Here is a 22,574-nt window from a genome sequence, read left to right on the forward strand (position 1 = left end):
CAGGGAGCCTTCCCTGACTCAATCTTATCCCCTGGTCCAGAACTACTGACCCCCACTCAAACATTCATGGGAATTGTTTGCATGTTAGATGCTGCTGCTTGATTTCTTTTTCATTTTCAAGTCTTTGGAAACTACAGGGCTCCATTATATTGAAAAACACACAGTTATACAAATAAGAGTATGGGTATTTATTTAAAAGATGGGCAGTTGTTTCAGAGAGAAATTTGGGGTTATTAAAAAACCTTTGAAATTTCAGAGAACAATGAAGAAGCCTATATTACATGGAACTCCCAGTGAGGAAATTTCCTTTTCTTCTTCTGTTTTTAAAAAACCCTTGCCTTTGGTCTTAGAATCAATAGTAAGCATCAGTTCCAAGGCAGAAGAGTGGTAAGGGCTAGGGAATGGGGGTTAAATGACTTGCCCAGGGTCACACAACTAGGAAGTGTCTGAGATCACATTGGAACCCAGGACCTCCCATCTGGAGGCCTGGCTCTCTATCTAGTTGCCCCTCTTCTAATTGAAGTGAACACCTTCTCTCCCATTTATAGTTTTTGAGAATCACTTAAAATACTACATATGGTAGGTCTGAGAAGGTTGTACATCACATACACATAGTAGGTGCTTATTAGATGTTTCTTGATTGGTTGATTAAAAATAAGGAATTGAAAGGAGAACTGAAGTAGGAGATGTGATTGAAGAAATGAAGGAATAAAAAATAGTCTATTATGCTCCAAAGAACATTTTTTTAAAAAATGAAGAAAAGAACCCACATGCACAAAAATATATGTTGCTTCTGTCTTTGTTATAAGAAAGACCTGGAATCTAAGAGGGTGCTTCTCAGTTGGCGGGTGTGTGTGTGTGTGTGTGTGTGTGTGTGTGTGTGTGTGTGTGTGTGTGACTGAACAAAGTATGATATAGGAGTATAATGAAATATTATGGCTATGTAAGAAATGATGAAAGGAACAGTTCTGGAGAAACTTTGGAAGACTTGCATGAAATGATGCAAAGTGAAGTGAGAAGAACCAAGAGAACCACATACACTATAACAACAATGTTGTAAAGATGAATGGTTTAGAAAGACTTAAGAACTTTAATCAATGCAATGATCAACCCTGAGGATCAATGTTCCTCACTTCCTTAAATAGAGGTAATATGTTAAATATGGTAACAGCCAATTGGGGAATTTGTTGTGTTTGACTATGCATATTTATTACAAACATTTTGTTTTTCTTTTTCTTTTTTCAAATTGTAGGTGAATAAGGAGGCTAATGATATGGGGTTTCAAGAAAGTAAGAAAGAAAAGAAGACAATTGAAATATTTAAAATATAAGTAGAAGACATTTGAAAGGACAGAAGGGATCACAGACAAGCAGGAAAGCTTTGAAAGTTACATGTCAAATTTATTATATACTTAAAAAGAAAGGCAAGCTATAGATAATGGAAATCCACAGTTTCTATTGTACAACCTCTTCTTTCTGTTCTACTCTGGATATGGGAATGCTCATTGTAGTTGATATTTGTTAAGCTCCAAATGTTTAAAATGGTAGGGGTGTGGGGGAGTGGAGAAAAAAACAGGCTGATCATGTGGCAAGAGTGAATGATGGCTGAAGGACAATCAGTGTGCTCTTTTGGTATCCTACAGATGGCAAGAGGAATGGAGGGTAATTGAGGAAGGTCCACAGTAGGATGAGGGGGTGTCACTTGGTGAACTCATAAGACGTAGAAGAAAGAGTCCCATGAGATGGGTAGGCTCAGATTATTTCTTGGGTGTTTCTCCCATCTGACCTGGCAGAGCATTTCTTATATGCCATGATCTTTTCAGGATGACATACTAGAGAGAGAAAGAGCTGGCCTTGAAGTCAAGGGAGTTCAAATCCCATCCCTGACACTCACTGCCTGGGGAACCATTTCTGGATAAGACGTTTCATCCCTCAGTGTCCTAGGTGATTTTTGAAGACTAGAAATGGGAGATTAGGTGCTAACTTGCATTGGAAGAGGGAATTTCCTCACTGTGATTTCTGTGTACTAATGAAATCACAAGTGTAGCCCCAGTCCTCATCCTTATCTTTTTGATAAGTCCTTATTAGACTGGAATGAAAACACCTGGACTTTGGTTATGGACCTGCCACCATGTGACCATTGGCAAGTCTCTTTCCTGCTCTGAGATCATTTTTCCCTTCCCTCTGTGTTTTTTTCTCCTGCTGTCAAGGTTCTGAGATATTAAAAATCTGGGGCTCTTCTCTAATTAGCTCAAAAGACTCTTCCTTCCACCTATTTACTTTAACTTAAAAGTAGTTTTTTGGGGCAGCTGGGTGGCTCAGTGGATGGAGAGCTAGGCCCAGAGACGGAAGGTCCTGGGTTCAAATCTGGCCTCAGACACTTCCTAGCTGTGTGACCCTGGACAAGTCACTTACCCCCATTGCTAGCCTGTACCACTCTTTTGCCTTAGAACCAATACCCAGTATTGATTCTAAGACAGAAGGTGAGGGTTTTAAAAAATAAAAAACAAACAATAAAAGAGTAGTTTTTTGTGCTATTGAAGCTGGTGGATTCAAATCGGGGAGTCTGTCTCCTCTAGAGATTAGAACTTAAAGTCCATTTAATCAACTCCCTCATCTTACAAAGGAGGAGCCTGAGGTTCAGAGAAGTCAGACAGAGACCTGCCCAAGATTCCACAGTTGTAATAATAATACCAGCTTATATTTACATAGCATTTTTAAAATTCACAAAACATTTTGTACACATTATCTCATTTAAGATACACACATTCTCTCCTTTGAGCCTTACAACACTCGTAGGAGGTCAACAATGTTCTTATCCCCATTTTACAGAGGGGAAAAATGAGGCTGATAAAGGGTACGTAATTTGTCCAGGGTCACACATCCAAGTAACTATCTGGAGGGATAAGTTCATCCCGGATCTTCCTGGCTCCAACCCTATCAATATTGTTCACACCCAGCTGCCTCCAAGGTCCATGACTTCAAATTCAATGCTCTCTCCGCCATTCTCTGCTGTCTCATTCTCAGGGCTGGGCTTGGAACCTGAGCCCATCCCCCTTTTCTTTCCATCCCCACTGCTCCTCCTCAGGGGCCTCAGTCCATTTCTCCCTGCCAGGCATCTCCTGGCCAGGGCCAAGGTGGCAGCTGCAGCCGGAGACGGGCTATTTCCGCAAAGAGCAGCCCACTGTTTTGTCTCCTTCTACACTTGATCTTTTGCCTTTTCATGTCCCCGGGGGAATTCTGGCTCCCAAGGGAGCAGGAGGGCTGGGCCACCCAACTGCCTTGCCCATCCTTCGAAAGGGGCCTCTGCCTCTGCCCATCCCAATCCTCCCCTCGGCTGTTTATTTTCTGGCTCTTGGCTCCCATCGAGTTTTATTCTTAGCTTGGTCTTCCCGACTCTGTCAGCTCCCTCTTGACCTTTCCAGGCGATTCTGATCTCATTGAAGTCAATTTCTATAGACGTGTATGTCTGCTGCTTCCTGGGTGGGTTTTGTACTTCCTGGGAGCTGTTTGTGCCAGGGCTGGGCTGTCCCCAGGGCAGGTAGACTGGACCCTGCCTAGTTAGCCTGTGTGTGCAGAGGACAACTGAGCCTGTGTGGACTGTAAGGGATGGAAACAAACCTGCTTAACCTGCCTCTATTATTTATGACCAACAAACCCATCTGTGTTTACATCACAGAAGTCTTCTGTCCTGCTGGCAGAGAGAAGGGTCTGTTTGGGACTCTTTGGGCTAGAGATGGGAAGTCTGACTCATTTGGCTGATCCGAACGTCAGTCAGTTTCCTCATCGATGTGATGGAAATATTGCCTGTACTCTGCCTCAATGCCACGCACACGTAAAACCCAGTGGAATGGCTCTTTGGCTCCAGGGGGAGGGGGAGGGAAAGAACTGAATCATGGAACCATGGGAAAATACTCTAAATTAATTAAATAAAAATTTTCACAGAAAAAAAGAGTGAATAAAAAAAAAGTCTATGTCATAGGGCTATGGACTTAGTGCCATAAGGGACTCAAGAGTCCAACGTCCTTCTTTTCCAGAGAGGACACCAAGTTCCAGAGAATTTTACTCATTCAGGTAGCAAGTAGCCAATCCAAGCTGAGCACCTTTTCTGCTTTCCAGTGTTGTTGGGTAAATGAGAGAGAATATAGAAGGCACTAGGTCTTGGTTTGGGGATTCCTAAACTGGAATGATGGCCCAATCTGGCCTCCTAGCTGTGTGATCCTGGGCAAGTCACTTCACTCTCACCACCTACCACTCACTACTCTTCTCATTTAGAATTGTTACTAAGATAGAAAGTTAGGGTTTAGAAAAAACTGGAATGATGGACCCTCCGTTTCCTCATCTATAAAATGAGGGTGTTAAGCTTGTCGGTCAGTCAAGCTTTTCTTTGCACCAGGCATGGTACCAAGTCCTGAAGATACAAAGAAAGTAAAAAGACAGTCCCTGCCCTCAAGGAGCTCACAGTCTAAACTAGATGATCTCTAAGCCCTTTCTAGCTATAGAACATTACATTCCTTCACTTGACATCTTTTGTTTTTAAACCCTTACCTTCCTTCTTAGAATCAATATCATATATTGGTTCCAAGGCAGGAGACCGGTCAGGGCTAGGCAATGGGGATTAAGTGACTTGCTCAGTGTCACACAGCTAGGATATGTCTGAGGTCAGATTTGAACCCAGGACCTCCCATCTCTAGACCTGGCTCTCAATCCACTGAGCTTCCCCGTACCTTACATCTTCCTACTCATTGCTACCAGAGCAGTTTGAGGGGCTTGGTTTTGGGGAGCCCTGGTACTCTACTCCTATCAAATGAGATCATATTTGTTAGTGCCATAGTGCCTGGCACATAGTAGGCATTTAATAAATGTATGTTCCTTTTCTTCCCCCCACCTCCACTCCTTGTCCTGACTTGATTTTTGTAAGCTCTTTGGGGGCAATGATTGTTTATTCATTTTTCCTTTTTATCCTTGGCATCTAGTAAAGTGTCTGGCACACAGTAGGTATCCCATAAGTATGTACTGACTGATTGATTGATTGAAGGAAGTTAATGGAGAGGGAGGGCAAGAGAGAGACAGAGAGACAGAAAAATAGAGAGAGAAATATTGAGAGAGAGACTATCATAGCAGTGTCTAGACTGGGCATGTAGAGAAAGACAGAGACAGAGATAAAGAGATAAGCAGAGAGAGCCTGAGACAAAGGGGAATAGGAAAGAGGAAGAGAGGAACAGAAAAGAGAGGGGAGGGGAAGAGAGGAGGACAGGAAATAAGAGAATCTAATTGGAACCCTTTGTGTGGCTTTTTCCTTAGGAGATTTTAAGGGGAAGCAGTATGGTTTAGCTAAAATAGGATTCAGGAAGCTTGACTTCCATGAAGCCAGTCTTCCACCAACTTGTTGTGTGACTTTGTATGAGTCTCTTTCCTCCTCTGGAGTTCAGTTTTTACCTTTGTCAAATGAAAGAAAAGAATTAGGTGTTATCTAAGGTTCCTCCCACCTCTAACAATCTGAGTCATTTCATAACAGATCTGGAGCTGGAAGGAACCTAAACCTAATTTTAAAAAGAAGGAAACTAAGGCCTTGAGTTTTGTAGAGATAAAAAAAAATGTCCAGAGCGACTAGGTTAACATTCTGGGATCCCATCCACATCTTTCTAAAAGGACAATTTAATTTTCTGTTAGTTTCAGAAGGGAAAGAACTTTTGTAAAGAGGGATACCTCTCATTTGAGACCCTTACTCTGGGGAGCATCTCCAGCCTTGTGTACTGTTCATTCATTCATGGATTCATGGATTCATGGATTCATGGATTCATGGATTCATGGATTCATGGATTCATTCATTCATTCATTCATTCATTCATTCATTCATTCATTCATTCATTCATTCAATCATTCACTTACTAAGTCACTGACCCACCCAGAGAATCTAAGATCTCTAGTCCAATCCCTTCATCTTACAGATAAGGCCATTCAGCAGATATTTATTAAGAACTGCTAAAGGTTCCCTGTTCATTACTGCCCTGTTCTGGTGGTTCCTTATGCCACGGAGGTGGCCTTTGGATCTCAAAGGCTATGAACACAAGTCCTGGCAGGTCTCAGTAAGCTGGAAGACCTCCAAGTAGAGGCTCCCTGATGGCTGATGTGATGGACTCTTGTTCAAGGATCAGCTTGGTTATGTTTGGAGACCCTCAGAACCAGGTTGGCCACAAGGGAATTAATTATTTAACCAGGCAGTTCATATAGGCCATCTGCTAAGTCGAAGAGGGGTATCAATCTGTATCAGTGGAGGAAGAGCTCATGATGGACTCCTTGGAGTATTGAGGTCCAAAGCTCTAATTGCTCTGCCTGGCATTCAAGGCTTTTCATAATAAGGCACCCACCACTCTTCTACCTTCATCTTTTCTAGCTCTCTTTCATGTACTTTATACTCCCATTTCACTGGACCACTCAGTCCCTCTCTCATGTCTTTGCTTATGCTTTTCCCTGTATCTGTAATAATAATCAGTTTTATAGAGCACTTTACAGTTTGTAAAGGTCTGACAAATATTATTACAACAGCCTTATAATGTAGGTGCTTTCATTATCCTCATTTTAAAATTGAAGATATTAAGGCTCAGAGGTTAGTTGACTTTCCCAGGGTCACACAACCACGTCTTTCTGACTCCAAATCCATCATTGCTGCCTCTAGAGCCCCCCAATGCCTGCCCTTTCCCTCTTCACCTGTTGAAGTAGAACCCATTCTAAAAAACCTAAGAAGTCTTTTCCAATGCTGCCACTCTGGATCTTCCATAGTACATCTTTGTTTCCCTAGTGCCTAGCAGAGAGCCTGGCACTGGGTAAGCATTTAGTGAGTGCTTGTAGTATTGTGTTATGGTATCAGGAAGGGAGGATGGGCTGGGGAGCTTTCTCCTTGCTCCATCTGCATGAAATATGGGAGTGCTTGGGACAACAGAACAAAGAGCAGAACCTTGTTCTTCAGGGAACCACTGTGTCCTATGGGGGACAGGTGAAGCCAAGTAGTCTTCCTCCTCTCCCTGGGGGCAGGGGGCTGCAGAAGGCAGGCAGGCGTGATCTGTGTTTCAAGGCAGACAAAGACCAGGTATAGAAGTGGCATCTATTTTGAGTGCAAGCCAAATGGCTCCAGCAGCTGCTGGGAAATGGACAGTTTAATAGCATGTTGTCCTCTCCTTTCCAGGGGATGTGGCCCATACGTTTCTCATCTCCGGGTTATTATAGGTTTCACACAATAGCTAGGTGAGCATCTGAGATGGCTCCAGCCCAAGAATTTTCTGGGCTATGGGCCTGCCTGAGTAGTGGAGGCCCTTGGTAGACCTGAACATCGCTGGCCCCCTTTGCTTTTTTTTTCTCCATTGTCTTTTCTTGTTTCTTGCTAGAGTAGTGCACCTAGTCTAGGAAGCAGCCCTTCATAAATTGAAGGGGCAGAGAGGGGTTAGTAGATTTTTAAAATAAATCTTTATTTGTATTAATTAATTAATTTATAATTAACTCATTTATTAATAAAGGAGCAGAGATATGGGGCCTCAAGGGGCCCCAGAGGTAATTTAATACAGTGGTATCAGACTCGGATAAAAACAGGAAGGGGGCCACTAAACTGGACATAAAGATCCCTAGCACTGCAAATTGACCTAGAAAACCACACATTAACATCATCTATGTTTGATTACATTTTTATTTATTTTGTTTAGCATTTTGCCATTATATTTTAATTTGCTTTAGGCTGCTCTTGAGAGTACTGTGAGCTGACTATGGGCTGAGTATATGACATCTCTGATCCAGTGCCTTCCTCTCATTTTATAGATGAGGAAACTGTATTACAGACAGGTTAAGTCGAGGACACATGGGCATTAAGTGGAAGAGACAGCATTTGCACCAAGGACCTTTAATGGGGTTATTAATTGAAGTTTCTCCCTTACAGCCCTCTAGGAGTGAGGGATTTCCAACAGCTTGAAAGGATATCAGAGGGCAGAACCAAGCTAAAAGCTCAAGGGAAAGAACAAGTCAATTAGAGGCTGGGGGAGGCAAGAGGAAATTGAGGGGAAAAGGTTCAGAGTGATATACCTCTGGAGCTCAAGTGGAAACTATTGTCTTGGTGACTCCAAGTGTTGCCTGCTCACATCCCTTCCCCCTATGCATTCATTCTCTCCTTTTATTTCTAGCAAGACAGCTTGACACTGAATTCATCCATCCATCCATCCATCCATCCATCCATCCATCCATCCATCCATCCATCCATCTATCCATCTATCTATCCATATCTATCCTTCCATCCATCCATCCATCCATCCATCCTTCCATCCATCCATCTATCCATCCATCCATCCATCCTTCCATCCATCTATTCATCCATCCATACATCTATCCATCCAGTCAGTCATTCAACAAATATTGGTTAAACATCCCCTATGTGCAGAGCATCCTATAGTTAATTATTCTGTTAGTTAGATGCTGAGGAAAATTTAGAGGCTAGGTTGCCTGTCCTAATGTAACTTATAGTCTCAGGGGCAGATAGGTGGCACAGTAGATAGAGAGCCAGGCTTGGAGGCAGGAGGACCTGGATTCAACTTTGGCCTCAGACTCTTCCTAATTCTGTGACCCTGGGAAAATCACTTAACTTCATTTGCCTATCCTTTACTGCTCTTCTGTCTTAAAGTTGATGCTAAGACCAAAGGTAAGGGTTATTAAAAAAAAGAAACCTAAAAGTCTAGTATAAAGGGTGATAGAACTTTCCCACCTCCAACTTGTCCCCAATAATGCTGCCCTGTTCTTTGCAATAATTTGTATTTATTTGAGAAGCTGATCTAATTTTGTTCTTGCTTCCAGTTGGGGAAGGGGTGGTACCAAGATGACCCACACTTAGGCTCAATTGGCTTGGCCTTTGAAGGTCCTGTGGGTAGTGGCCTTAGTACTCTCTGGGACCAATTCTAGGTAGGAGATCTTTTAGAACCTAGCACTGTGCCTTGCACACAGTAGGCACTTTAAAATACTTACTGAATTAAATAGAATTGAATTCTTGGAGTTGGAGGCATCTCCACTTCTATTGGAGATCTCAGTATCACAGAATATTAAAAATAGGAAGGATGGGAGAACATAGGATGTTAGCACTGGAAGGGCCTTTGCAGAGTATTTAGTTCTGCTCCATGATTTTAGGAAGGAGAAAACTGAGGTCCAGAGAAGTCAAATGATTTGCCCAAGGCCACACAGAAGTCTGCGACTCAGATTCAGGGCTCTTTCCTTTATCCCAAAGCCTGAGAAAAAAGGCCTTTAGAACCCAGAGTAGCAATGCTGAACTTGAGATATCATCTCATTTTAACAGATTAAAAAACTGAGATCAAGTCCATTGTTTATTTCCCTCATTCTGCATTGCTTATTTAAAGTTTTATTGATTCTTTTTGTTTTTACATAATAATAATTTCTGTATTATAAAAAACAACAGCTAGAATTTATAAAGTACTTTAAGTTTTGCAAAACACTTACAAATATCTCATTTTATCCTCATAATAATCCTGGAGGTAGGCATTACTATTTGAGAGATGAGAAAACTGGGGCAGCAGAGGTTAAGTGACTTGCCTAGTCATGTGGCTAGGAAGGATCTGAAGCTGGATTTAAACTTGGGTCTTCCGGATTCCAGGTCCAGGGATCTATTCACTGAAATGTAGCTGCCTCCCTTGCACTCCAAACTGATTCATCAATCAACAAGCCTTTACTAAACAACTACTATATGTTCACCTGATTGGGTACTTATTAGCTGTGTGACCTTGGGCAAGTCACTTAACTTTTATTTGTCTAATCTATTATGGAGGGAACTGGCAAACCAGTCCAGCATCTTTGCCAAGAAAATCTCTTATAAGGCCATGAAGAGTTGGATGTGATTGGACAACAAAAATTATTTGAGGGTGGCATTGTGCTAGGTGTTGGGTATACAAAACTCTCAAAGTAAACCTTCTGTTATGACAATAAGAAAAACAAGAAAAACTTATGGCCCCAGTAGCCTTGTTTGACAGTATATGCCACATTGCCCATCCACAGCATCCTACCTCTTCAGCTAAAGGATGGAGGTATATTTCCTCACCTTCTCTGGGGCCAGGATTGGTCATTATCATTTCAAAGAGTTCTCAAGCCTTCTCCTTTTACAGGGAAAGGAGCTGAGTCTCAGAGATGGGAAATGGCTTACTCAAGGTTATGAAGCTAGTTAGTGGCAGAGCTAGGATGAAACCCTTCTCCTTGGCCCCCTTTTTCCCCCAGTTCCCAGTCTCCTGATTCATTGAACTTTCAGTCTAATACCTGGTTTGGCAATGCTCTGAGGAAGCTGTCCTGCTTACCTGGACAATAGCATCGAAGCACCCCTGGCTGTATCAAGGACGCAGGCACTGAGATCTGGTCAAACAGGCAACTGTAGTTATTGCTGGCTTCTTGCCATGGGCCTGTGATCAGGACTTTCACTCCTCCCTGGAAGAAAAGGAAGACAAAGGAAAGTGAGGGGGGGGGGCATAGTGAACGACAGAAGGTAGCAGGCTGCTGGGAGCAAGGGTACAACGTGGATGAGCTGGACTAAGAGACCCTACTGAAAGGAGAAAAGAGCGAGATTTGAAAAATACAGAGAAGCATGGGAAGACGTATATGGACTGATGCAAAGGGAAGTAAGCAGAGCCAGGACAAAAATATACATAACAGGAGGAACAACAGCAAAATCTAAGTAGAAAGCTGTGTGACTATAATGGCCAAGTTTGGCCCTAAAGAAGAGATGTGAAAAGGCAACTCTATTCTGTGCTGGGTGGGTGGGTGGATGGGACTATGGGTGAGGAACATTATATAATGTTAGAATTGGTTGAAATGTTAGTTCCTTTTCCCAAACCATTTTCCTTTCCTTTTTAAAAATTGTTTGCTATAAGGAATTGATTTCTAGAAGAGGGAAGGGTAAGGTTAGGGTGTGCTTCCTCTTTCCCTGTCCTAGCTCTTTTACTCAGAATGACAGTGGGGTCTCCCCCTCCAGGAATCCTAATTTCTCTACTTTAGGATGGAGCCCCCAAATTTGGCTTTCACACAAAGGGGTCATAGGTATCTTGGACCAAAACAAAGAAATAAAAAGTGAGATGCCGTGTTTCTCCATCTTTCTGAGCCCCTGACACACCTGAGAACTGGCTGGAATCTGCAGAATTCTGGGGCATTCTCTCTCAACCTTTCTGCCATGTGCCCACCCATTTCCTCACATCACAGAATGTCAGAGTTGGAAGGGAATGCTTTGGTTTCCTTATTCAGCTTGAACTTGAGTAAGAATTCTTGCTATAACATGCCTAATAAAAGATTATCCACTTTAACAAGGAGAAAGTCACCATTTTCCAAAGGCAGCTCATTCCACTTTGGGATTATTCTAATTAGGATGTTGAGGTAGAGTAGAAAGAACATTGATTGTGGAGTCAGAGGATCTGTGTTCCTATGCTGCCTGTGATGATACTGTGTGACCAGAGGTCATCACCAATGTCTAAGCCTCAGTGTCCTCAATTGTTAAACAAAGTGATTGCACTAGATGACCTCTGAGGTCTCTCCTAGGTCTAAATTTAGGAAACTATGATCCTATGACCTGAGTTCAAATTCTGCCTCTGACATTTACTACCCATATGATCTTGAGCAAAGCACTTGATATCCTTGGTCCTCAGTTTCCTCATCTGTAACAAGAGGGACCAGATGACTTCTGAGGATCCTTCCAGATCTAGATTCAGGAGCCTGTGAAATTTAGCCTTTTAATCAAACTTAAATTTGCCGCTGTTTACAACCTCCATTTATTGCTACTCTGAGGCCAAAAAGGATAAGGATAATTCCTCCTTCAACATGATATACTTTCAAATACTTGAAAATAGCTATTATTTCCCCATTGAGACATCTCCTCATTTTTTCCCCTTTTAAATATTTACTTTCTGTCTTAGAATCAATACTATATATTGGTTCCAAGGCAGAAGTGTAGTGAGGGCTAGGCAATGGGAATTAAGTGACTTGTCCAGGGTCACACAGCCAGAAAGTATCTGAGGTCAAATTTGAACCTAAGACCTCTTGTCTCCAGGCATGGCTCTTAATCCACTCAGCCACCTAGTTGCCCCTTAAGACTTCTCTTCTCTAGGCTAAAACATCCCTAGCTCCTTCAGCTCAGATGATATAAACTTGAGGTTCTTCACCCTCCTAGTAGTTCTCGGCTAGAAGTTCACCAGCTTGCCAATGTCCTTCTTCCAATGGAGCACTCGTTTCTAAACTGGTTGGAACCCATGGGATTCTAGAGCATTCTCTCCCAACCTTTCTGCCTTGCGTAGATCTATATAGAACGCACTCCAGAAATGGTCTAAGTACAATAGAATGTAGAGAGTTTGGCACCTCCCTAGCACTGGACTGCATACCATTAGAATATAGTTGAAGCTACCATTTACTTAATCATAAATAAAGAAACAGATAGCATGTAGATTTGCACCAACTGATTCCATGACTCCTGCCTCACCCTATCAAGTTGTCACCATAACCAGTTAGCAAAAAAATATTCAGGTATCCTCAGTGATTGGACAAGACAGCAGGAAACTTTTGTGATACACGAAAGTGTCCTGAAGCCAGTGATAGCTAAGAACTAGATGGATTCACTGAGTAGGAGCTGAAGCCCTGGGGTCACTGAGGACATGGTAAGAACAGGGAACATCCTGGAGGTACATGTAGCCAGGTAAGTTCCCTTCCAAGGACAGAACCACCAAGCTAAGGAAAAGGGAACGAACTTAGGAAGTCGGGAGGGGAATATGGTGCCTATCTTCAAGGATCTGGAGCATCAGGGACAGCTAGATAGCTCAGAGGATAGAGAAGGAAGACTTGGGTTCAGATCTGGACTCAGATACTTCCTGGCTATGTGACTTTGGGCAAGTCACTGAACCCTGACTGCCCAGCTCTTACTTAGTATTGATTCCAAGACAGAAGCTAAGGATTTTAAAAAAGTAAAAAGGACCTGAAGTATCCGTTTAGGAGGAGGCATTGATCTAATTGCTGTCCCTCTTATGTGATGCTCCATTTCCCATCTCCATGATATTTTACTGGATATCTTCCATGCCTGGAGTGCTTTTCTGATTCTTTGAATCCTAGGCTCCCTCTAAGACTCAGGTGAAACACCACATCCTGTAAGAGACCTTTCTGATCCTCTTGTTTCTCTTCACCATCCCATGTCCATCTGCTCATTTCTTTCCTTTTAAAATGAATTTCTGTCTACTCTGTATGCACCTTGCAATGTTGTGTTATTGTTCAATCAATTCAGGTGTGTCCAAATCTTTGTGACCCTGTGGAACATACTCTCCATGGGGTTTTCATGGCAAAGATACTGGGCTGGTTGGCCATTTCCTTCTCCAATGAATTAGGGCAAACAGAGGTTAAGTGACTTGTCCTGGGTCACATAGCTAATAAATGTCTGAGGTTGGATTTGAACTCAGGTCTTCCTGACTCTAGATTTAGTGCTTTATCCATTGAGACATCTAGGTGCCTACTATAAACCTTCCATGTTCCTATTTATATACATACGGACTCATTAGAATATAAGCTCCTTGAGGGTAGGTACTATTTTTTCTTTTTATTTGTCTTTAAATTTTTAAAAGAGTGCTTAACACATTGTAAATTATTAATAAGTGCCTGTTGACTAACTGGATTTATTTTATGAGGATTCCAGAGGGCAGAAGTAGTAGGACCACTGAGAAGAGGATGTTATAAGGAGGCAGAGTCTGACTTAGTAAAAGGAAGAACTTTCTAATAGATTCTAACAGGGAGATAATAGAGTTCTCAGCAAGTCACCCCCCTCAGCCTTAGTTTCTTCAAATGTAAAATGAGAGAGTTGGATTAGATAACCCTTCCTCTCCCTTTCAGCTCTGGTATTCTAGGTTTAATGATTCTAAGCTTTCCAAACTCAATAAGAACAGGGAAGAGGATGGGAAAAAGAGCTTAGAGTGAGAAATTGTCCATTCTTTCCTCATCAACCTATATTTTCTATATCCTACACATATTTAATATATTATATACTTATATAATATATTATAAATACTTATTTAATATATATGTTTAGATATATACATACTTAAACCCTTATTTCCTGTCTTAGAATTGACACTAAATATTGTCTTAGAAAGTAGCTAAGGTCAGATTTGAACTCAGGACCTCCAACCTCCAGATCCACCTCTTTGTCCTCTAAGGTACCTAGCTTCCCCTAATATCTTACCAGAAGGAGGTAGGTTGCTACAATGGAAAAGAGTAGTGACTGGAGTCAGAAGTTCAAATTTTGCCTCTTCCATTTACTACTTACATGATGTTGTATTGATGATTTATTGTATGATGTTGAACAAGCTACTTAATCTCTCTGGGCCTCAGTCTCCTCGTCTGTAAAATGAGGGTTCTGGTCTCCAGAGCTTCTGAGGTCCCTTCTAGTTCTACACCTATGGGCAGGCAGAGGGCAGATGATCATCTTGTCAGAGATGCTTAGGATGGATGATTCCCGCTTTGGGTGAGAGTGTGGATGAGAGGGGATTCCATCTATCCCTCTCGTCCAAACCTGGAGCATCAGAACTGGTGAGAGATGCTTCTGAGTTTCAGATGCCGCTGCCATGTCTTGGATCCCCCATCAGCTCCTACTGATTGTGAGAATTTATTTTTCATATACTGTATTAATTACTCTACTGGGGGCCTAGATAAGGAAGGCTCTCATCAATTCCTGTGTCTCAGAGAGAATTTCTGTGCCAAGGGACCTCAGGCACCATCTAGTCAACAGATTTTTGCAATTTCCTTTCACAAATTCTGGCTAACAGGAATGTTTTATAATGATTCTATTCCTGCCTAAGGGACAACCCACTCTGACAACCCTTAGTGTCGGTTTGGGGAAGGGCTGAGAGTTTGATGGACCACCTCCTAATTAGCTATCTACCAATCAGAGATGTCTTGGGATATTCAAGAAAGGAGCTGAATGATGAGCTCCCAAAGGACCTAGAGGTTCCTGGGCCAGGAGTTTCAGGGTCTTGGATTTATCGAGAGAGTCCTTTGACCAGATTAGGATGTCTTGATTGGTCAATTAATAAATTCTTTTCTTTCTTTTTTTTTCAATCTTTACCTTCCATCTTAGAATCAGTACTGGTTTCAAGGCAGAAGAGTGGTCAGGGCTAGGCAATGGGGGTTAAGCCACTTGCCCAAGGTTATACAGTAATAAATTATTTTAAAATGAAGAAATACTGTCCCTTGAGAATTTCAATCATTACATGTTATAGAGCTTGTGGGAAGATGTTAAAACGATGGAGAAAGATTTAGCATCAGGGGAAGGAGAAAGGTAGGGTTAGAGGAAAGAGAATACTGGGCTAGGTTTGTGTCAACTCAAATTCTGTATGATTCTGTGTGGAGGAATGTAAAGGCTCAGAACAAGAGGGATGGGGAGAAATGGGAACTCAAGAGCTGGGAGACAAGAATCTGGTCATCTCTCCTGCCAAATCAAGAAGGGATGTGATGGGGATGTGGGCTCAGGGTGACTTTACATTCCAAAGCCCTGCCTTCCCCTCATCTCCTCCTGCCCCCCCCCCAATCTTTTGGGCATCTGCGTCTATGCTACCCACCCACGCAGACAGACTGGGAACCACTCCTGACGTCATCTCTCCTCCACACACAGAGCAACTGGGAGAGTTTCCATTGAGGCTATAAAAACAGCTGCTTTCCCAGCAGTGCTGCATGGAATTGGGCAGCACAAGCCCTGGGAGAAGGCCCTAGATGACCCTGTCTAAGCCAAGCTCCCCTTTAGGATCCATGGCCCAGGACAGATTGCTCCTCCACCTCTCACCAGGAAAGAGGACCTGGGCTTTCCAGAGCATGTCATTCTAAGAATTGGCCCCAACTCCCTTAAGTACCAACCAGCTAGTGCTGGATCTGTGCCAGGAAGGGGGTGGGGAGACAACAAGGGAAGGGGAGAATAGGGGAAAGGAGGGAGAGATGTCCTCACTGAAAGCTGGTATTGGATCTGACCAAGTGTCTGAAGCAGCTCTAGAAGCTCTCACTCTGACCAATCTCTGCATCTAGTCTTTGTCTGCCCACTAGCGTCTACAAATGGCCCTAGGAAGGCAGCTCATTCTGGGGCTGATATTGAGCTTTAGGATCTATGATCAGGAAGATACTTGCTTCTAGTGAGGTTCCTTAGGGCTATCTGGTGACCATAAGGACAGCTGCTTCATACACTGGATCTCAGGATCAGAGGAAAGAACCTTAGAGGTCAGCTCAATGCTCCTCATTTTGTAAATGGAAAACTGAGGCCAAGGAGCTTCAGTGGTTTGCCCAGGGACACACAGGTTGCGACTAGCAGAGGTCCTCTGACTCTACATCCACATCTGATAGGAAGAGTCTCGCCTCTGTAACCTGAGATCCTGTGTTTTAACATTTACTTTCTATGTGACTGACCATGGGGAAGTCACTTCATTTTCTCAGGTCTCGGTTTCCTTTTTTTGTAAAAAGAGAGGGTTGGTCTAGATGGCCCCTAAGGTCCCTTCTTAGAATCTTAGAATTACTGAGTTGGAACAGATCCTAGAGGTTGCCTTTCACTCAATCTCTCAACCAAAGAAGGAATTCTTTTCTATGGTATCTGACTAGATGGCCATCTGGTCTCTGCTCACACTTATCTAGAGAAGAATCTTAGGTGATCTCTAAGATCCAAGAGACTTCTGGGCACACAGGCCCCCTCCCAGCTCTCCTCACTTCCACTAGCCGTGGCAAGGTTTTCCCTGATCAAAGAGCCTACGTGATATAATGGGAGGGTACTAAAAGCTTTATCGCCTTTTCTCTTCCTTGTCCTTCAATTCTCACTGTTGACATCACCTTAGGGATATCACAGAATCATAGGATTTGTGAGTAGACTAATTAACTGGTCTAACCAATACCTGGAACCCCCCCCCCCACCAATTCTAAAAAAAAAAAAAAACCTAATGAGTGGGGATGGCATCCATCCTCTGGATGGAGGAAGACCTCCACCATCCTATGGGATATCTCAAATTAGTGGGGACATTTTTTTTCTGACATCCATCCTGAATCTGCCTCACTGCCTCTTCTACCCCACTGCTCCTAGTTCTGTCTTTATGGCCAAACAAAATGAGTCAAATTCCTCTTCTTCATGAAAGGTCTTCAAACATGCAAAGTAGCTAGCTGTATGTCTCTCATGATCATGATTCTCATGTGATATGAACTCAAGGCCCTTCATCATCAGGTTAAGCTTCAGAAACCTCCTGTTCTAATGCACTTTAAAAATCTTCTTAGGATCCAAGGCAGAAAAATAGGTAAGAACTAGGCAATTGGGGGTAAGTGACATATCCAGGGTCACACAGCTAGGAAGTGGTTGAGACCAGATTTGAACCCAGGACTATCTTGAGGTATGACTCTTTCTCCACTGAGCCACCTTGTTGCCCTTCTCACGGACTTGTTATATGCACGGGTAGACCTGACTCCAAGCGAAATCCTCTAGACTGCTCTCATTAGAAAAGACTAGTTGAATAGTCAATTTTCATCTTGTAAGACACAGACAGCCTGGGACTCAGGGGGTGAATTTTAGAATTTACAGAGTTGGAACAGACCCTAGAGGTTGTCTTTCATCCAGTCTCTCAGCCAAAGAAGGATTTTTTTTTCCCTCTGGTATCTGACAAGATGGCCATCTGGCTTCTGCTCAGACATATCTAGAGAAGAATCTACTCCCTTCACAAGGCACTGTCAAACAGCTCTGATTGTTAGAAAGTTTTTCTTTGTGTTGAGCTAAAATTCTCCTCCTTGTAAGATTCACCCATCGTTTCTAGATCAGCTCCCCAAAGCATGTTGTCTTCCCCTACTAGAATGTGAACTCCTTGAGGGCAGGGATGGTCTTGCTTGCTTATTCTGTTCTCTGTTATTCCCAAGATTTAGCACAGTGCCACAATCAAATCAGTATATGTAAAACATTTAGCCAACTTCAAAGCCTATATAAATGCTAACTCTTGTTCATTATTTATCCATTCAAACAGAATAAATCGAAACCATCCTGCACTCAGACATTTGAAGTTAATGATTATACTTTCTAAAAGCAGAAGATCTGACTTTGCTATGTATGACCCTGAGCAAGTCATTTACAAAACCACAGGATCTCAGAATTGGAATGGAGCTCAGGGGCCACCTAGTCCAGTCCATATCCCAAAGAAATCCCTACTATGGTATCCTGAGAGCCTCTGCCTGAAGATGTCCCTTGAGAGAGACATTTCACTATTCCCTAATAAAATTAGTGACTAATACATTTTTCTGACATGAAGCCTAAATTTGCTGCTTTGTAACTTCCACCCAGCACTCCTGGGTCTGTCCCCTGGGGCCAAAGAACTAGTCCGATCCCTTTCCTCCATGATACCTTTAGATATTTGAAGACGGCACTCATGCCCCTCTAAGCCTTCTCTTCTCCAGGCTAAGCATCCCTGATTTCTTCATTCAATCCTTATATTGAATAAATTTGAAGTCCTTCACCTCTGGAGAGGAAGCTTGGCATAGTGGTAGAGGTCTGACTCCAGAGTCAGGGTAGGTCACATCTTTCTGACTCTCATTTCCCTCATCTGTAATATGGGGTTAGGAATAGCAAAGCAACTAAGTGATTAGAACACTGGGTCTAGAGTCGGGAAAACCTGAGTTCAAATCCAGTCTCACATATCTACTAGCTCTGTGACCTTGGGCAAGTCATTTAACTCTGTTTGCCTCAGTTGCCTCATCTGTAAAATGAGCTGGAGAAAGAAATGGAAAGTTACTCTAGAATTTTTGCTAAGAAAACCCCAAATGGGGTCACAAAGAGTGGGACACAATAACTGAACAACAAAAACAATAGCTCATGTCCCAGGGCTGCTGAGATTATCAAGCAAAATGAGATAATACATGTAAATCATTTTGTAAACCTTAAATTGCTTTACAAACATTATTAGATTTTTGCTCAATGCCTGTAAAGATCCTTTTGCATCTTGATTTTGCTATCTAGTATGTCCCTCCCAGCTTTGAATCTTCTGAAAATTTGGTGAGCATGCGATTTATGCCTTTATTCAAGGCAATGATAAAAATTTTATATAGCACAGGATAGAACACAGGTCCCTGAGACACTCCCCTAGGGACTATATGAGTTGATAGACAAGGAACTTTTAATAACTGCTCTTTGGGTCTGATGACTTAGCTATTCCCAAATCCTCCCAATGGACTATGGTCAAGCCTAGATCTCCATCTTTTTCCACAGAAGAGAGATTTTGTTAGATTCTTTGCTAGAACCCAAGTCAACTAAACTACAGTATTTATCTCATCTATCATTCAAGCAGCACTATCCAAGAAGGAAATGAGGTTAGTCTGACATGACCTATCCTTAAAGAAGTCTTGCTGCCTTTTTTTAAATCGTTGCTTCCTTTTCTACAGGTTTTCTAACCATCCCTTTGCTATTATGTTATTATTGTTATGATATTATTAGATTTTTCCCAGAATAAAAGTCAAACTCAGTGACATAGCCTTTCCAGACTCCACTTTCATCCTGTTTGAAAATCAATGCATTTATTCTTCTCAATTCTTTCCCATTCCACTACTGTGAAAGATCATTGATAGTATTTAATGTCCATTTCTTACAAGGCTCCAGGATATCATTCATTTATGCCTGATAACTTAAACTTATCAAAAGGAACTAAATGTTCTCACATTGCTTCCCCAATCATTTCAATCTCTCTGGGCTTTGTTTTCCTCATCTGTAAAATAAGGGCAGGGAAAGTTGGACCAGATAATCTCTAAAGTCTCTTTCAGCTCTAAATCAGAAATTCCTATGATCTATCCTTTAGGCTAAGAATCTTTATTTCCTTCTACCCATTTTCAGATGATTTGGTTCCTAGTTCCTTTAGGATGCCCTGCTCTACTGCATCTAGAAGGCAGCTAATGTGCTGGGGTCAGAAGACCTGAGTTCAAATTCAGACTCAGACATGTATTAGCTGTGTGATCCTGGAAAAATAATTTAATCTCTCTCTGACTCAGTTTCTTCATTTGTAAAATGAAGTTCATAAAACCCATCTCCCAGATTGTTGTGGGATCAAATGAGATAATATTTGTACCTGTCTTGGCATATAGTAGGTATTTGGATGAATGCTTGTTCTATACCCCTCCTTCTTATTTGTCAATGACGTTCTTAAAATTTGTGACTCAGAATTTCATATAATTTTACAGATGTGGTTTTATTGACCACAGTGGAGGACAGCAGGACCATCACTTCCCTCATTCAGCATAGTAGCACTCTATTAAGTCAATTCACATGAGGTATGGTTCAGGGAAAGTTCAATGGAGGACTTTTGTGTGGTGAGGAAAGGAGCAAGTCTGGCAATGATGGACAGGAGTCCTGGACGAAGAGGATGTCTGGAGCTAGTCTCTGGCATATGGCCCTGGACAGGAGTGCTCAGTTGTGGGCTCTGGTGTCTGGAACCCGCCATTTCCCCAACTCTAAACCACATTGCCCTGGTGCTGCTCCCCATGGTACCAAGGGCCACTCAGAAACTGGTGGAGTGCACCATCTAGTGTTCTGGTTGGAGAAGGCAACCTGAAGGATGGGAATTGGACAAAAGGGTGACTATCAAGGTATGTCCCTAAGAAGCCTAGGAGGAGCTGGGGTTTGGGGATTGCTGAAGGGGAGAACAGAGCCCTCTCCCCTTATGCCAGGCAGAGCTTGTCTTGGGGCACTGGGCTGGATTACACTCCAGCTCTATGATCTCCTGTCTTGTATCTAGGAGAAATGTGGAGAGGATTATCTCACTGTTTTGTTCTCTTGCTTGTTTGAGTTTTCCTAGAGGATGCTTTTGACTTCTTTTGGGCTGCTCCTCTCCAGGGATCCTAGTCCCCAGGTACAGTAGGTGAATGCCTACAGGATATGATTTCAGAATGCTCCAAAATAGAGCTCTCTGATCCAATAGAGGAAATGTGGCATGTTGGAAAGATCACTAGATTTAAAGTCAGAAGAGCAGAGACTGTGTTTCAACTCTGCTGCTAATTATTATCTGTGTGACCTTGGGCACACATTCCCTGGATTTTAATTTCTTTATTTTCAAAATGAATTTTTAAAATTCCTTCAGGTCAAAACCCTTTGATCCAAAATGTTTAGTCAGGCTATCAGTCATTCCTTGAAGGCAACATCTGCTAAAATGATTCCATTCTTTTAATCTTATTAGCTAGCACCTTGGGAGGCTTAGTAAGAGAGAGAAAGAGAACAGGGATGGGATGAGGATGAAGGACAGAAGCACTGATAGAGGAGGTGGGAGGTTGCCAAGAACACACCTCATATACTTAACCATTTTGTTATAGTTTGGCTAGCTCTGCAGATGGAAGGAAGGAAGGAATTTTGGGTCCGTTTTTTTCCTTCTTCTTCCCCCATCTCTCTTTCATTCCATTGGTGTGTTAGGAATGCCTAGTGAGGAAATTCCCTCTATCAATGTAGGTCAGTACCTGCTTTGCAACTTTTGGTCTTTGAGAATTGCCTGGGAGTGGGTGGATGGGTGGGTAGGATGTCCTGAAAGTCTAAGTAATTTTTTCAGGGTCATAAAGCCAATTTGTGTCAGAGGTAAAACTTCTCCATCTGATATCAGTAAAAAATAGCCATAGTCCCTGCTGAGGGATTGCTCAAAGGACCTCCCCTCCCATTGCCCCCCATGCACTGTGGACCTTGGATCAATTGCTTTCCTTGTTTTAGAACCCTGGTTGCTTCATCTCTAAAATGAGTGGGCTGGGCTAGATGATTTCCAATGTTTCCGAGGCCCTCTTTCCTTCTGGTTTTTAATACTTTGATTTTATAAAAGGCTCCTTTCATCTATAGCTTATTCTGACCAACAAGACCCTGGACAGCACCCTCCCCTTGGGCTGGGGCACTATGTTGGCACTGTGACACTATGGTGTGTCACTTCTCTGAATCAGAACATGATTGGGGAGGCTGGGTCTACTTCAGGACCACACTGAAGGACAGCTCAAGGTGCAGAAATGGAAGAGGAAGAGAGGTGCAGATTCAGAATTTTTTTTTTTAACCCTTACCTTCCGTCTTGGAATCAATACTGTGTATTGGTTCCAAGGCAGAAGAGTGGTAAGGGCTAGGCAATGGGGGTCAAGTGACTGGCCCAGGGTCACACAGCTGGGAAGTATCTGAGGCTAAATTTGAACCCAGGACCTCCCGTCTCTAGGCCTGGCTCTCAATCTACTGAGCTACCCAGCTGCCCTGCAGATTCAGAATTTTAAAAACCAAACCTCTACCTTGACCTTGGGCTAGGGGTAGCAGCTGTACTGTAGTCAAAAGAGCATTGTGAAGTCTTCTATTTATGGAATTTGGAATGAAGACTTGAACTAGAACTCTGAGGTCCATTCCAACTCCAGGATTCTGTCAGTTCTCTATGGGAGTTCTCTCAGTTCCCCTTTGGAACCATGTAACAATAGACAGAAAGTATGTCTGGACAGAGTTGGTTGGTTGGATTATCCCAGATCTGAGAGGACACTTAGAATATCCCATTCCCTTGAAAACTGATATTCCCATTCATCCTTCTGAGACTG

General features: G+C 42.5%; 1 protein-coding gene across 19 annotated transcripts in view; it reads right to left on the bottom strand.

The window, feature by feature from the left end:
- The window catches only part of CAMTA1 (calmodulin binding transcription activator 1), a 1,356,239-nt gene that overhangs the window by 107,396 nt on the left and 1,226,269 nt on the right, over positions 1 to 22,574 (bottom strand). For all 19 annotated transcript variants that reach the window (XM_056795879.1, XM_056795869.1, XM_056795868.1 and 16 more), the window contains one exon: positions 10,331 to 10,457. In XM_056795879.1, coding sequence (XP_056651857.1) covers positions 10,331 to 10,457 — 127 coding nt within the window. The remainder of the gene's footprint in view (positions 1 to 10,330; positions 10,458 to 22,574) is intronic.

This window comes from Monodelphis domestica, chromosome 4 (genome assembly GCF_027887165.1).
Source record: "Monodelphis domestica isolate mMonDom1 chromosome 4, mMonDom1.pri, whole genome shotgun sequence".
Taxonomy (NCBI): Eukaryota; Metazoa; Chordata; class Mammalia; order Didelphimorphia; family Didelphidae; genus Monodelphis; species Monodelphis domestica.